This window comes from Schistocerca piceifrons, chromosome 1 (assembly GCF_021461385.2).
Source record: "Schistocerca piceifrons isolate TAMUIC-IGC-003096 chromosome 1, iqSchPice1.1, whole genome shotgun sequence".
In the NCBI taxonomy this organism is placed as follows: Eukaryota; Metazoa; Arthropoda; class Insecta; order Orthoptera; family Acrididae; genus Schistocerca; species Schistocerca piceifrons.
The window spans coordinates 148,070,633-148,088,216 of NC_060138.1; the positions used below are offsets into that span (position 1 = coordinate 148,070,633).

At 40.0% G+C, this 17,584-nt stretch overlaps 1 protein-coding gene across 1 annotated transcript in view; it reads right to left on the reverse strand.

The window, feature by feature from the left end:
- The window catches only part of LOC124799883, a 190,904-nt gene that overhangs the window by 128,064 nt on the left and 45,256 nt on the right, over positions 1-17,584 (reverse strand). Inside the window, exons 5-6 of the mRNA XM_047262953.1 lie at positions 11,460-11,508; positions 11,112-11,266 (exon numbers count right to left, since the gene is read on the reverse strand). Coding sequence (XP_047118909.1) covers positions 11,112-11,266; positions 11,460-11,508 — 204 coding nt within the window. The remainder of the gene's footprint in view (positions 1-11,111; positions 11,267-11,459; positions 11,509-17,584) is intronic.

Genomic DNA, 17,584 nt, shown 5'->3' on the forward strand with positions numbered 1-17,584 from the left:
ACAATACATTAATTACAAATATGGTTTCTTTTTTCTAAAACCGGGTACCATATATTAATTACAAATCCACACTGATTTCCAATACTATTTCATCCTCAAGTGAGTGTACAAACAGCATGAAAGGTCACCAATGTACTCAACTTACAAGAGAGCATCACAGAAATGATGAAAAATCCTGACCTGGAAGATGGTTGAAGACAGAAGTCCATTATTCCAAGAAAGGCTATTTACAAAGTTGGAAGAGCCAATGTTAAGCAAATAATCAAGAGACATTCTTCAATTCCCTACACTTCACTCTCATAGGGACCACAAAGCCAAGATGAAACTAATTACTGTTTTTTATTGTGGTCATTTTTCACAATGGCTATATATAAATTGTAGTAGTTATCAAGAAAATGACTTTTTGCGTGCTGCACATGAAAAAATAGTGGGTAGCTTGAAAAGCTACTCTATGCCACACATTTCGCAATGGTTTGCAGAATATGTATGACAATGTAGACATAGAAAGAAGGGACACAAAGATAAATGAGAATCCATCAGAGAGAGAAAGTGGGGGGAGGGGGGGGGAGGAGAGAGAGAGAGAGGGGGGGGGGAGAGAGAGAGAGAGAGAGAGAGAGAGAGAGAGAGAGAGTAGGAAACCAAAGCAGAGACTAGACTGCTATCCTGGCCATTTCATTGAGGCATGCTTTAAAGTCACTAACAATCCATTTTGCTGCACACCTTGACTATATTCCTAACTCTCTTACAGCTAAAACCTACCTTGTCACCATTAATGCAACCTCTCTTTACACCGGCATCCATCCTATATAGGGTATCTATGTCTAACACTATTTCTTTAATTATTATTTCTTGCAATGACAAGCTAGAAGTATCCCACAAACTTCACTGATTGTAACATTAATCAACATCATGCTTACTCATATGGTCTTCATCTTTGAAGGTCAGAGATGTAAATAAATCAGGTGGACAGCAATTAACCCAGTATGGTTCCATTGTACAGCAACATTTTGAGAGGCCACCTAACTGGGACATTGACTTATTAATGAAGATACAACATGTAGCAAATACTTTGCATCTAACAGAGAATATAAACTTTGGTAATGCCATTATTTCCAAGTGTTGATACTTCAAAGGAGCAAAAAATAATGCTGTCAAATATTACCCACAAAAGAAGCTAAATTTATTATGTAGTTATTATAAAAGGCACTGGATGAACAATCAGAAATTGATAGCACTCACTCATTGATATGCATAAAAGCAACTGTTATCTATGGTGTAAGGGCTTTGGTGGAAATTGGCTGTGTCCAATAAATGATGTGATGCTTATGGTGGCACCTTTCAAAATTTCTGTGTCCTGCCAGAACACAAAGACACATGGGAGATTCAACAATATATTAAAAAACTAAAAACCCGCCTCGATTGTGAAAGGTTCTTAGATTCAACAATAGTTTGTGCCCTAGGCTTATAGTTAAGATGAAAAACTTCACTTCCTTCCAGAAACTAACTGATTTCTTTATTGAAAGTTATCTTACTCTTTTACAAACTCCACAGTTTTCCTGAATGTCGGCCTCCATTTGACTAACAATGCCATCCAAATTAGGGTTCACATGAAAGCAAACAACCACTCCATTTTTACAATCCCCAGCAATTTCAGATCAAATACTCCTTTCCCTACAGCTCAAGTAACCATGACAAATGAATCTGTGCTACAATAAATCCCTCAATATCTGTACCAATAATCCTCTTTGTTTAGTTGGAATAATACAGACAGATGAAACTTGTGAGAAGTTAATCCAGCTTGAGACAGGTTTCAAGCGCTCTGCTTAGCTACGTTGCTACCAAGTCCTATTTATCCTTTGTAAAATACCATGTCTGGATAGGACATAATGGACATTAATATGATTTCATCAGAGTCTCACACTACACTGGTGTCACCTGCAAAATTATTCATCATGCTCATTTTGCACAACAAACAAGTTTAGCTACAGGTCAACATTGGTGTCACCATGTCCCTTTTGCTCTCTCAAATATCTCCAGCTGGGAGCACCTCCCCTTTAATTCACAGCTCACCACTTGGCAGCATATAGAAAATACATTCCACTCAATGGACAATACCCAAGTGCGTCAACATACAAAAATGTCATGCAACACATTACCTTCCTTGTGGTTCACAGCACGGATAGAGGATCTATTCAGTCACAATGTTTTCTCTGCTTTCGGATTTGTCATCCATGACTCAGTCCACCTGGTATTGAAATAAGTCCCACTTAGGGAATTGGAAACCCTCAGTAAGGATTACCCTGACACTTTCGCTAGTGTCCAGGAAAAGTGAAGGACTTTATGGTGCCCATTCCATTAAAAAATTGGCATGCCCTTGCTTCTATCCTGCACAACTTATGTCCTTTACACATAGTTTGATGCCATGGACGTCACTGAACCCTTGTCTGCAAGTGGATGAGCAACACCTTCGGTTATTGTGAAAAAACTGTCAGGGAAACTGCCTGCATGGAGATTAAGATTAGTTCCCAGTCAGATATTGGTAAGTATCACATCCCAAAACCAGACGAGCTTTTCTCCAGATTCACAGGCAGTCAGTATTTTTTGAATGTCAATCTCTACAAAGCTTATTTACAACTACCCTGGATGAGAAACCACAGAATGTACTAGTAGTTTTAAACGCTTAGTTTCAGGGGTGACCAATACCCCAGCAATCTTTCAAAGGTTCCTCAACCAAGAGCTGCAGGTTGTTCTGGGCCGCATAAATTACCTAGATGGCATTGTGGTGATGGGAGCCACAATGCAAGAACACTTAGGAAACCAGCAGTGGCTGTTCCACAACCTCCATTCGGCAGGCCTTAAATGCAACCTCAAAAAATATCTCTTTTTTTTTTTTCAACCGTTGGTGGATTACTTAGGACACATCATCTCTTGCACAGGTAATAAGCACCCCCCCCCCCCCTCCACACACACACACACACACACACACACACACACACACACACACAGATGTTGAAGCTGTTGTCACACTTCCTTGCCCCACAAATTTAAAGGAGCTCCACTCCTTGAGAAAAATAATGTATTAGAGAAAATTTATCCCAGGCATGGGGTTAACTGCGCACCCACTCAACATCCAGTAGAAGAAGAATATGCCTTTAGTAGGGTTGGAGGCATGTGAACAGGCATTCAAGAACCTGAAGCAGGCCCTCCAGTCAGCAATATTGAGAAATATTTCAATCAAGCAAACAGATAGTCTTGGCAGCAGATGCCTCTCAACAGAACCTGGGGACCATCTTGGCACAGAGACCCAGATGGCTCTGAACATTCGATCACATTTGTGTTGTAGACACTAAATGCTGTGCAGAAGTGTTATTCACAAATCAAAAAAAGAAGTCCTCACAATCATCTTTGCACTGAAGAAAATCCATATATTCCTACATGAAATAAAGTATCATCTCATTACAGGTCATAAACCATTACCTCCCTCTTCAGTCCGGCAGCAAACCTACGCAACCGGATTCCAGCACTAGGCACTCTTTCTCTGCAGGTAAAATTACAAAATTCACTTCTACAATACCACTTAATAGGCATACACAGGCACTCTCCCATTGGGCCCTGACCTGGAGTTCGACCAAAATGTGATCTTGTGCTTCCAGTTGGACAAAAAACTCAACAGGTCATGGGCACTTTTCCCATCACAGAGACCTGTGTGGCTACAGCCATGGCCGAGGACACAATCTTGCAAAGGTGCGGCAGTACGTACAACAGGGATAGTCAGACCACATTCCCAGTCAATGCTCAAAACTGTTGCAGCATTACTTCCACCAACGTCTAATCCTCGTGGACGAAGTGATCCTACTAACCATGGATCAACAGTCTCCCCAGGTAGTCCTCACGCAACCTCTCCAGTCAACAATCTTGCAGCTCTTGCATCAAGGTAACTGTCGCATCTCACGAAATAAGCTGCTCCCCTAGCGCCATGTCACAGGTCAAACGTCATGTCGACAACTGGCATCAGTGAGAATAACAGCAAGGAGCTCTCCACTAAACGATTTCATGCTGGCTGATGTCCTCACATCCATGATAGCAGGTTCTGCAAACCTTCCTTATGTGGTCCACTGTCGGTCCAACTTCCTGTATGTGGTCTGCTGTTGATCCACAAGTGCAGAGAGAACAGTCACCGCACTCACCAGAATTTTTGCTACTGAAGGACTACTTCTCATGCTGGTGTTGGACAATGGACCGTAATGTTGCTCCCAAATTTACGGTGAGTTCTGCCACAGACGTGGAATTCAAAACATGCTATGTCTGTCTTTGCAGCCCTAATCAAATGGTGGGGCCAAAAGATTGATGCGAACTTTTAAAACACAGATGATGAAATATGTGGCCGATGCTCCTACGAATGAGCTGCTAACAATTTTTCTAAGCTCCTGCAGTCGACGCTGATAAGGGAGAAGAGTCCAGTAGAATTCCTCTATGGCTGTCAGCCAGCATGTTCCTCCATGCACCTGGCTGGGAATCCATGGGCTGGGCACCCACATGTGGGTGCAGAGCTCTCAATGCTAGAACAAGTGGATTCCGTAAATCATCCAGCAGCAGTGGGGATGCCACGTGTTCACTCGGTGGGGAGTGTGGCGGTGGAGGGGAGTGGGGTGGCGATGGGGAGTGAGGGTAGAGTGGGGACAAGCATCAGACAGAGGTTGTGGTATCATTTGGTGTTTCTGCAGAGTTAAGTAACCAGTGCCCACAACATCACACAGGTTGTTACCCCATACTACTGGCATTTCTTCATCACAAAGGTGATGTGTTTTTCAGCAGGGTAATGCATCAGCAAACACAGCTGCTGGGACATTATGTTATTCATAGCGTACAACGATTGCCCCAAGCAACATGATCAGCAGATCTCTCAGTAACTGAACACATACAGGACATGAAGAAGTGACAACTTAATTGTCCTCTAGCGTTTACAAGAACCATTGCCAAACTGCAACAAAAAGTTCAAGATTCATAGGACAATCTATCACAGGATGACATCTGCCACCTGTATTAACGTTTTTGTGTGAGAATACACGGCTGTGTTGCCATCAGAGGGAGATACGCTGTGTATCGATGACCTGTGTTTCATTTGGTCTGAATTTGTTATGATATACTCCTACAACAATGAATTACTTGTCAATAAAATGGCGTTGTCCTTGAGTGAGTTCAGTTTCTCCTGGTAGTGTAATGTTAATAATTAACTGAAAAATTGTTAGCTTGGTCTATTCCACTCATGCAACAGGTATCTGGTGCTTCTATACTGAATTTCTTGACACCACATAAGTAAAATACTTGATCAGTTTTGCCAATGACATTGTAATTGTGTTGTTGTACTATTTAGTGGGATCATAAAAGAATGCTCCACCTGAGAAACTGAAATATCTAATTATTCTGCTTGCAATTTTTGTACACTAATGTTTTACTTATATACGAGGGCGGTTCAGAAAGTAACCTCCGATTGGTCACAGTGCGGGTTGTGGGGGGAGTAGCGACGCCATCTGTGCGTTCACGCACTCAACAGGTCAGTCGGCATCAAGCCGTGGTCGAGTGAACGTCGTACCTGCGCTAGTTTAGTTTTTGTGGCAGTTTGAAATGTGTGCTGCAATAGAAAACCCCGCCAAATGTGAAGTGCGTGCTGTCATAAGGCTTTTTACAGCCAAAGGATATTCTGCAGGAGCTATTCATCGTGAGCTTTGTGCCGTGTACGGACCAAGAGTTATGAGTGAAGGAGTTGTCCGTGAATGGGTACGTTTATTTAAAAGTGGACGAGAAAACGTTCATGATGAAGAGAGGAGTGGTAGACCATCATTGGTGACTGACGAACTTGTTCAGACAGTTGATGCAAAAGTTCGTGAAAATCGACGTTTCTCAATGACGGAGTTGTCTACTGGTTTTCCACAGATTTCTAAGACTCTCTTGTACGAGATAGTGACAGCAAGATTGGGTTACCATAAGTTCTGTGCACGATGGGTGCCCAAAATTCTTACCGACCACCACAAAACTCAAAGGGCCTCTGCATTAGACTTTCTGTCACGTTATGAGGACGAAGGAGAACCATTGTTAAACAGAATCGTGACAGGTGACGAAACCTGGATTAAGTACGTGAACCCTGAGACAAAAGAACAATCAAAGATGTGGGCACATTCAAATTCGCCTACCAAACCAAGAAAAGCCTCGCAAGATTTTTCTGCCAGAAAACTGATGGCAACGGTGTTTTGGGATGCCAAAGGGGTGTTGGTTGAATTCATGGAATGTGGTACGACCATTAATCAAGACGTTTACTGTGAAACAATAAAAAAGTTACGACGGGCTATACAGAACAAACGCCGTGGTATGCTGACTTCCGGTATCGTTTTTTTTGCACGATAACGCCCGTCCTCACTCTGCTCGCAGAACAACGGCCCTTCTTGAGTCCTTCAAGTGGGACGTTATCAACCATCCACCTTACAGCCCAGACCTGGTGCCAAGTGATTATCACCTCTTCATGCATTTGAAGAAATGGCTCGGGTCACAGCGGTTTGATGACGACGAAGAGCTCAAAGATGCGGTCACAGGCTGGCTCCAGGCACAAGCGGGTGATTTTTATGCAGAAGGAATTTCAAAGCTTGTGAAGAGATACGATAAGTGCCTCAATCGCTATGGAGACTATGTAGAAAAATAGTGCAAAGATGTAGTTGTAAGATGTATATATTAAAATATTTTTATTTAACTTGGTGTATTTTTTTAAATCAACCGGAGGTTACTTTCTGAACGGCCCTCGTACTTGCAATCATTGTGTTTCACAAGCTTTACTCATTGTAAATCTACTTAGTTCATTACATAATCTTGTTCCATCCAGAGTTTCTCTATGTCTGTTTGCTGAGTGTCTCACACAGTCTTCTTCTCTAATTTCATCTGTTAAGTTCTCCCTCAATCGCTTTTTTCTCATACTTTGTGTACCCCAACAAGCTTCTCACTCCTTGTATGTTTCATTTCTTCACTTTCCTTTCTCTTTCCTTCTTTTCTGTTCACCACTGGCAAAATCTGTTGAAATATCTAAATTAGTATCAACAGTTTTCTCCTTGTTTATACTTTAAGTCTGTGGTGGCTGTGTTTCCATATACGTGTAGTCACTGTTGGGCAAATACTGTTTTTCTCACTTAATAAAAAATACTTCTACAAGCACTTCATGTCAGTTATACTAAAAATGTTCAACAAAAACATTATGTGCTCAGTTACGAAAGCAACATTTTAATAGTTAACAATAGATGCTGTACGCAGACATCTAGAGTCAGTTCGTAAGTTCCATGTGTGCTGATTTTTTATTGATTAAGCAGAGTGACCATTTGTATCCACATACTGCCATTTATTTTAAACATTCAGTCCTAAAAATGAGTGATAAAGCCTCATCTGGACTTCAGACAGTTGAAATGCTGATTGGATGTGAAAATTATTCAACACAGAAATTTTTCTATGAACACTTTTTAGTCCAAGACAAACTGTTGGACGTTACAGCAAACTCTCCTTTGTATCAAATGGAAGTGGATGCTTCTTGGAAGAAGTGAGACATTAAGCACATTTCCCCTAATATTCTTCATGGACCAGACAAATTATTCTCATGTATGGAAATAACAGCACACATGTCACCGGAGACTGTTTTGAAATAAAACTACTACAAGGTGTCAAACTTGACAATGTCAATGCAAATGAACAATCAGCCTTATATTTACATAAACAGCATCAAATAAAACTCATTATTAAATGCTGAAAGAGGAATAGGCCAAATAGTATTGCTAAATAGTCTTCTAGAAAGGCTGAAAAAGGACGACGTTCATCAAAAAATAATGATAAAGCAAATGTAACTAGGAAACAGTCAGACCAAAAATGTCTTCTCGCCGACACAATTCGATAAAATAAAAAAGAAGTTTAGCGCTTACTACATAATCACTGTTCATGCAGTGGAACTGCTGCATGAAGCATAACGTTTTAATTTATTACTTCTTTTACTACTAACTGTATTTGCAACACAATTCAGAGACAGTATTCACATATGCCACTGAATGTAACAACCAAAATATATAATTGTACAAAACACAGTTCAGAAGATATGACATCAAATACTGAGATGTGTGAAAAACTGCCGCATCATGCATGAAATTTTAATTTCCAACTACTTTAGTACTAACTCTATTCACTACACATTTCACAGACAGTATCCACATATGCTGCTGAATGTACCTGTAAGTAGATATACAGGGTGATTCAAAAAGAATACCACAACTTTAGGAATTTAAAACTCTGCAACGACAAAAGGCAGAGCTAAGCACTATCTGTCGGCGAATTAAGGGAGCTATAAAGTTTCATTTAGTTGTACATTTGTTCGCTTGAGGCGCTGTTGACTAGGCGTCAGAGTCAGTTGATGCTAAGATGGCAACCGCTCAACAGAAAGCTTTTTGTGTTATTGAGTACGGCAGAAGTGAGTCGACGACAGTTGTTCAGCGTGCATTTCGAACGAAGTATGGTGTTAAACCTCCTGATAGGTGGTGTATTAAATGTTGGTATAAACAGTTTACAGAGAATGGGTGTTTGTGCAAAAGGAAAAGTTCTGGACGGCCGAGAACGAGTGATGAAAATGTAGCACGCATCCAGCAAGCATTTGTTCGCAGCCCAGGAAAATCGAACGCAGAGCTAGCAGAGAGCTGCAAATTCCACAATCAACTGTACGGAGAGTCCTACGAAAAAGGTTATTTATGAAACCTGAACGTCAACTACCCGAGGCGATGGATCGGCCGCCAGGCAGCCCGTGACAGAGCACTTCATCACTGGCCTCCAAGAAGCCCTGATCTTACCCCCTGCGATTTTTTCTTATGGGGGTATGTTAAGGATATGGTGTTTCGGCCACCTCTCCCAGCCACCATTGATGATTTGAAATGAGAAATAACAGCAGCTATCCAAACTGTTACGCCTGATATGCTACAGAGAGAACGAGTTGGAGTATCGGGTTGATATTGTTCGAGTGTCTGGAGGGAGCCATATTGAACATCTCTGAACTTGTTTTTGAGTGAAAAAAAACCTTTTTAAATACTCTTTGTAATGATGTATAACAGAAGGTTATATTATGTTTCTTTCATTAAATACACATTTTTAAAGTTGTATATTTCTGTTCGATACATTATGCAGGAAATACGATGCATAAACATTGAGCTGCGTGAAAATGAAACTGCAGGCTGAAATTTGCCAGAGATACATATATTTGACATGTGTACGTGGGCAAAGCCAAGGGTAAAAAGCTCATCCTAAACACCTGGAATGATTTCAAGTAAATTTGATATACATGTTAGTTACAATCTGAAATGAAGTACTGCTGTGGTAAGACCCACCAGCCACCTACTGGGGTTGAGGCGATAACGTGGAGCTAGAAGGAGGGAGGAGGAGATGGGCGGGGGAGGGGGGGGGTGGGGGGAGGGAAGGAGCGGATAGGCAGTGGAGTACGAACAGATGGACAGAAAGATGGATGAGGAGAAGACGGACTACTAGAGGAGGGAAATAAATACATACCGGGCACCACTGGGTGCTCAGCTAGTTGGTGATGGAGCAGTAGAAGTTTAAGTATCTGGCATCAATATGGTTCAAATGGCTCTGAGCACTATGGGACTTAACTTCTGAGGTCATCAGTCCCCTAGAACTTAGAACTACTTAAACTTAACTAACCTAAGGACATCACACACAACCATGCCCGAGGCAGGATTCGAATCTGTGACTGTAGCAGTCGTGTGGTTCCAGACTGTAGCGCCTAGAACCACTCGGCCACTCCGGCCGACTTATCTGGCATCAGTCATATCATTTAACTGTAAATTTTTTCTCAGATAGTAAAATTGTAAGCAAAGGGCATAAAGTGTTCTTTAACAGAAAAAGGGTGGGTTGTAGATTTAAAGGGGCACAAACAGATAAACCACACTTAAATTTGGTGTACATACTGATTAGAATGGAATTCAATTATTGCACATTCTGGGTTGATTTTAATATGCTTAAAACAGACTTGGCAGTAGTTCATTTGGAGATAGGGACCACATCTTTTGTGTTAAGAACAAGCTACATTACTTCCCTACCTCAAAAACCTTAATATATCTTCATTTATTTGTGTTAACTTTGGCAGGCTCCACATCAAGGTGGAAAAAGCATCACATTCATAATAAAAAGCAAAACCAACATCTAACAAACACTAATAATTATATTATTTTATTTTATTTCGTAAAAGGTTTTCATTTAAGTAGTAAAGATACATTGATCTTCCATGAGCATAACATCCCTTTACTGTTGCAAAACCCATTTTTATATAGTTTCCCAAACACAGTAACTCTGTATTTTGCACATCACAGTTTTCTAAAAATGTAATGCCTAATGTTTATTTACAGTTGTTACTGCATGTGATGTTTTGTTTTGTTTAAAAATAACTGTTTTGCACAAAAACTCATTTGTGTGTTTCATGTATTACTATAAGCAGCTGTATAATTAAGTTGCAAAAAACCATTGTAAATAAATAACAAAATTCTGATGTTCTGCCTTTGACTTCCTACTCTGACACAGTTACCTTCATCTTTATCTCCTTTCCTTCTTAGACAAGACAAGATGGAGTCCTCAAGTTCTGAGTGAACTACACTATCTACCCATCTCTTCTCTCCTTTTTCTCCAACCTTGCTCATCTTTTCTATCCTGAAGAAGAAATTTGTGACTCCAAAGGTTTGACTTGCATCTACTTGTGAACGTCTATCACCCACACTGGGCTGAAGGTAAATGTTAGCCAGCTCATCAATATTTCTATGAATTTAAAGATGTTACCAAATTGCTCTTATAACTGAAGAATGACGTTAATTCAGGGGAAAAATAAATAAAAATCTTCTACTTATGTCTGGCCGTCAATTACATCTATTGCATAGAATTCCAATTGCTTTCCTTCTCTGCATGTTTTTTGAGGGAAGCAAAATCCCCCTGCAGTGAATCTTTAATGTAGCCCACACAAAAGAAGTGTACCTTCAGTAATAACATCAACAAAAATTTCAGGCATAAGTATTATAACCTAATTATTGCATTATTCTTACCTCTGGGGAATCTTCTGATGAATAAGAGGTCTTCAAAACTTTTTCAGTAGTAGTAACGGTACTACTGCTGCTTCTGGTAGTAGTGATAACAGTGGTGATCTTGGTTTGTTCACAACCATTTGATTCAGCAAATTCATTTGCCATCTTGGCTGAATCTACACAAACCACAGACAAATAAATGGTGCAGTTTTTTTTCAGTTTTTACATTTCTCCTCATAAAGCAAATGTTTTTTCTCTGTTAAACTCCCAACCAGGTAATAAGTCAAAAATTAATGAGTCTTCTTAATACTTGACTCATAAAAAATGCACAAAACTATTAATTGACAACAGTATTGTTTACACACTTACTTTCAGACTTGTCTGGTGGAGAGCCCACTATACATGTACCTTCATTTCCCTGAAACAGAAGACCAATACCTGTACATGCTTTTAAAAAATCTAATGATTTGTGTTATAGAAGTAGTTAATAAGAAAAACCACAAGTACTCACATCAGTTTAGAAAGGATTTCCAGTGATCATGTCCCATATTCATATTGAGGAGTAACATGACATGTCAGTTGGAAAAATAAAGGAAGGCTAGGACTTAACATTCTGTCGATAATGGAAGGCAAAAAAATTAGCGTTTAATGTCACAATATAGAAGTGGCCACTAGAGGAGGAATGGAGAAAAGCATTGGCTATGTTATTTTTGAAGTTACCTTCCTAAATTTGTCCACACAAACCACTGAAAACCTGCATCTTGTTAGCTACAGAGGTTTTGGGCCTTGCTGTTTCTAAATGCAAGTCTGATGCCTTAGCCCACATTCTACTTTGGATTCAAATTTGGTTCATCACACGATCAACACTAGTTCTTGATGCAGAGAGATTAGAGTTGTGTCAAGATATAGGCACTCTAAGATAAAAACAATGCACCATAAAGGAATTATCAGAATGGGATGGAAATCTCTACATGTGATGTACATGTACAGACAAGCAAATGATTACAATTTTGGAAAAATTAGATAATTTATCCAAGAGAAAGAGCTTCACAAATTGAGCAAGTCTGGGCCTTAGCCAAGCAGTTTTTTGGCTTGGCATGGACTGACAGTCATAGGATGTCCTCCTGAAGGATATCCTTCACACATTCTCAATCAGGGAGACACCCAGTGGCCTTGCTCGCCAAGGTAGAGTTTGGCAACCTCAAAGACAAGCAGTAGAAACTCTCACTGTGTGCGAGTGGGTATTATCTTGCTGATATGTAAGCCCAGGATGGCTTGCCATGTAGGGCAACAAAACAGGGCATAGAATATTAGCGACGTACCGTTGTGCTGTGAGGGTGCTGTGAAAGACAACTATAGAGGTCCTGCTATGAAAAGAAATGGCAATTCAGACCATTACTCCTGGTTGTCAGGCTGTATGGTAGCTGATAGTCAGGTTGGTATTCGACCACTGTCTGGGGAGTCTCCAGATACGTCTTTGGCCAGGTATCTCATTGACTGGAGTAGAATTGTCTTCAGTGATAATTCCCACTTCGAACTGAGGCCCGAAGAACAGTGAAGATGCGTCTGGAGAAACCCCGAACAGGAGTAGGATACCAACCTGTCTGTCACCCAATATACAACCAGAAACCAGGAGCGGTGGTCACGGATGCCATTTCTTTTCAAACTAGGACTTCTGTGGTTGTCATCCACTGCACCCTTACAGACAATGGTATGTGGATGATATTCTACGCCCCGTTTTGTTACTCTTCATGACAAGCCATCCTGAGCTTATATTTCAGCAATCATGCTCACACACAGAGAGAGAGTTTCTACTGTTTGTCTTCGTGCTCGCCAGGTCCTACCCTGGCCAGCAAGATTAGAGCATTATGGGCAGGGCACTTCAACCAGCTCAGGATTTTGATGGTATAACATGCCAATTGGACAGAACTTGTCACAATATCCTTCAGGATGACATCCAACAACTCTCTCAATTATTGCTGAGCCAAATAACTGCCAGCATAAGGGACAGGGGTGATCTAACACATCACTGACTTGTTCAGTTTGTGAAGCTCTTTCACCTGAATAAATCGTCCAACTTTTCTAAAATAGCAGACATTTGCTTGTCTGTACATGCGCATCACATCTACCAATTCCTGTCCCATTTCAATAATTCCTTCACAGTACACCTTTTTTCTTTTCTTTTTTTTCTTTTTTTTTTCCCTTACAGTGTATGTTTCCCACATTACTACTTCCGTAGCATTACAGCCCTTAGTGAGCCTTGGCTGCTTCAATTACTTTCCTACATGCTTCTTGCTTTTTGCAGCTCTTTTGCAACCACAGACTCCCATGCTGGTGAGTTCTATTACATCATCAGTCCACTTTCTTCTAGGTCTCCCTTTCCATCTAGCAACATGACTCTTACCTTTCATCCTTTCCTTTTGTATTCTACCCTCTGCCATTCTCTCCAACTGTCCCACCCATTCTATTCATTGTGATTTGACAAATTTTACTATACCACCTCCTCATCTTAGTGCTTGTAGCTCGATGTTACTGTGTACTCCTCAGCCTTCTTCTTCCGTTATTCGGCCATACATTTTATGTATTACTTTTTGCCCAAAGGTTATTAAAGAGCTTTTGCCATCTTATAACAGCATCCATACCTCAACCAACATGTAAAAATTGGGTAAACTAGGGAGTTATGTATTAGGAGTTTTGTTCTTGTAGCAAGGCTATTTTTGAACAGCTGTAAATCTGCAAAGTAAGCTCTGTTTCCTGCTTGTTGCCGCGCGGGGTAGCTGCTTGGTCTTAGGTGCCTTGCTGCAGCTCGCGCCGTCGGAGGTTCGAGTCCTCCCTTGGGCATGGGTGTGTGTGTGTTGTCCTTAGCATAAGTTAGATTAAGTAGTGTGTAAGCCTAGGGATCAAAGACCTCAGCAGTTTGATCCCATAGGAACTTACCCAATACAATACAATTCCTGCTTGTTGCCTTTCCCCTATAGCTCTTCCACTGCTGTTATTTGATATAAGGTTCCCAAGGTTAAGACTCCTTTGAAAAATTTTCCATTTATATTTCGATCTGTAGGAGTTGTTCTGGCCTCAGATTGAGGCATTATCTTTTTTTTCCATTTACTATAAGGCTGATTTTTATTTCATTGCCATGTATGTTTCTTCAAGTTTGTTAGCATTTCTTCCTACTGTTGTCACCACTCTTAGCACATATCTGGCTGGTTTTCATAAATATAATGCTATGTACTACACTGTGAAGGGCTATATTGAACAACACAGCAGAGAGACTGTCACCATGCTTGACTCCTAATTGGGAGACAAAGCTGATACTGCTTCTGTTAAATATTTGTACTTTTGCACTTGTCTCTGCCATTGAGGTTTTTATTACATTTATTAGTTTGGCTCACATACCAATTTCTCACAGCACTCTGTATAGTTCTTGCCAAATTATGCTATCAAAGGCTTGTTTGAAATTGATGAATAGGAAGCGCATATTTATACTGTGTTCATAGAACTTTTATTTTTTTATAATGTAGCACTGTACTGGAAAGGTCAATTCAGAGAAGTCATATAGTCAATGAAAAATAACTATCACCCAAACTGCTCAATTGATGTGTTTCGGATATACAAGCTGCTACTCACAATATAGTGGACATTCTGAGTCGCAGATATAGGCATGACAAAAAGACTGTCTTTTTGTTGTGCCTATGTGCGACTCAGCATCTCCACTATATGGCGAGTAGCAACTTTCCTTTTCATAATATTGCTACATTCCATCTGATGTTTGATCAGATATACAAGTGTGTGTGTGTGTGTGTGTGTGTGTGTGTGTGTGTGTGTGTGTGTGTGTGTGTGTATATATATATATATATATATATATATATATATATATCAGCTTATGTTACTTATTCATCGAGTAACACTTGTATCCTAGGTCCTCTGCACACTTTGATATCTGATGAGGGAAATAAATCCAAAACTCATCAATTGAGTAGTATGGGTAAAAAGAGTCGTTTTTCACTATATGTATGGCTTTCTTGAAGTGACCTATTCAGCTCCAGTACAATATTACATTATAATATAACCATGGTCACCTGCCTCCTATGAGATTTCTTGTCTCTACTATGTTTTTCCATTATTTGTCAACTCACAATTATTCTATCAGCTGTTCCTCTGTCTCATCTAAAGCCACATTGATGTTCCACCCAAGCATGCCTACTGGGCAACATATTTCCCTATAAAATAACCAAATAATTGTCAATCTCTGGACATAACAGGTGAAGATATTACAATACCAAAAGAAAACCAGAAGAATAACCATTATAACCTCCATGATAATTATGTTACATGTAATACCATGCATCCACACTACCTGGTGGAAATCTAGTCACATATCTGGCGATGGCACACTCAGTCTGTCAGCATAGATCTATATCCATACACTGGAAACCTCTGCAAATCCATACCAATAGTACCAGTTACTACAGCTTCTTCACATTCCATTCCCACATAGAGCATTGGAAGAATGATTACTGAAATGCCTCTGCATGCATTGTAATTAGTCTAACATTGTTTTTGTATCCCCACAGAAATCATATATAAGGGTTGTAATACACTCTAAAACTCAAAAATTGATATTCATACCGGTTTCGATGGAAAATGCAAAATTGCAAACTTCTGCAGCCAATGGATAACTGACACTGCAGCGCAATCACTGCACAACTGGCAATGATAGTAAACAGGGGCATGTTGATACCAGGGCATAAACTCATTTTGAATTTCATTCCCCGTACTGAGTTGGACAATAACTATGCCTCACAGAAAGGCACTTGAATAATATACGTACATGTCAGCATTTGAGAGGGGATGTGTAGTTGGATTCAAAGAAGCCAGTTGAGGTAATTGCAAATAGCTCAACATTTTAATGGAGCAATGCGACTTTCCGATGTTGGCAGGAACAGGTGAACCATGGCTGAACACGGCATCAAGAAGAGGTCAACTTAAAGAGACAGCAGAACGTGAGGACCAAGCAATCATCAAACTGGCACTTAGAGCTCAGATTCCTTATCAATCTGATGTGCAACTGGTCCTTCAGTGACCACAAGGACCATTAACAGGCACTCACAGAGAAGATCCAAGGTCACAGCACAGCTCTTGCCGATTACCATTGACCTCTGTACACCAACAAGCCCATTTGCAGTGGTGTCAGGCACATTCAGCCTGCAATTTCACTGACTGGAGTAGAACTATCGTCATTGATGAGTCCTACTAGGAACTGAGCACCGATGACCAAAGAGGATATTCTAGAGATGCCTCGAGCAATCTAAGTCACCTGCCATATGGCCCAGCAACCAAGAGTGATGGCCAGGGGTCCCATTTCTTTTCATAGAAGGATGCTGCATAAGAGCCAGAGGTGGACTAACTCATCACTGAGTTGCACAGTTTGTGAAGCTCTCTCTTGAATAGATCACCCAATTTTTCAGAAAATGTAATCATTTGTTTGCTGCACATGTATGTCACATCTACCAATTTCCAACCTTTAGTACCTTGCCTTTTTTTTTCTTTAAGTGTATATTTCTTGATTCATCACTTACAGTTCATTTTTGAAACTTTCTAAGTAGGATTTAATGGAATATTTTGTTTCTATCTTCAAATGTTTGCCAGACCAGTTTCTTCATCATCTCCATGAGGCTCACCCATGGACTGAACCAATTTTTGACCAGTCATGCTGGCCTTTTTTGTGTACATTCAAAATCCCCTGTTAACCATATTTGGTATGGGTCTCACATACTTGAGCAATAATCTGGAATAGGTCATCCAGATATTTTGTAAGCACCTCCTTTGTAGACTGATTCCATTTCTCTACTATTCCACCACTGAGCCAGTCTGCCATGTGATTTACATATGACTGAGCCTATGTGAGAATTCCATTTCACATCCTCAAAAACTGTTAAGCTGTGGTATTTCTACAAGTTACTTGATTACAATTGGACTAAGCAATATTGTAATCATTTACAGAGTAATTATTTTAATTGTCAGGCTTTTGTTTGTAAGTAAGTTATTAACATTCATTGAATAAATTTAAAGCTTAAAATCTACTAGTCCGACTCATATACAAATCAGTTTGACAGCATTTTATAATGTTACAGTAATGTGAATCATTTTTATGTACTTCATTACATGTAGAATGTATACAACAAACTAGCCAACCAGGCATCACACATTACTCTCAAACAAGCATAATTTTCATAAATTCAGTGTGTAAGGTACTCGACACAGTTCTTAACAATTAATAAAACTGGTGAAACTGGTGGTGCACCAAACTGTTATGCAGTTATGAAATACAACTGTAACCACCTCCTCCTCCATCCCTTCTTTTGGTATGTAGAAGTCAGCTATTTTTGTTTTCTCAAAATGGTCCAATCACAGTTTTCATTTGGTCATCTCAACTTGGACGTAGCAGAAAAATGGAATGAAATATTCATTTCATGCTATAAAATATTCTATGA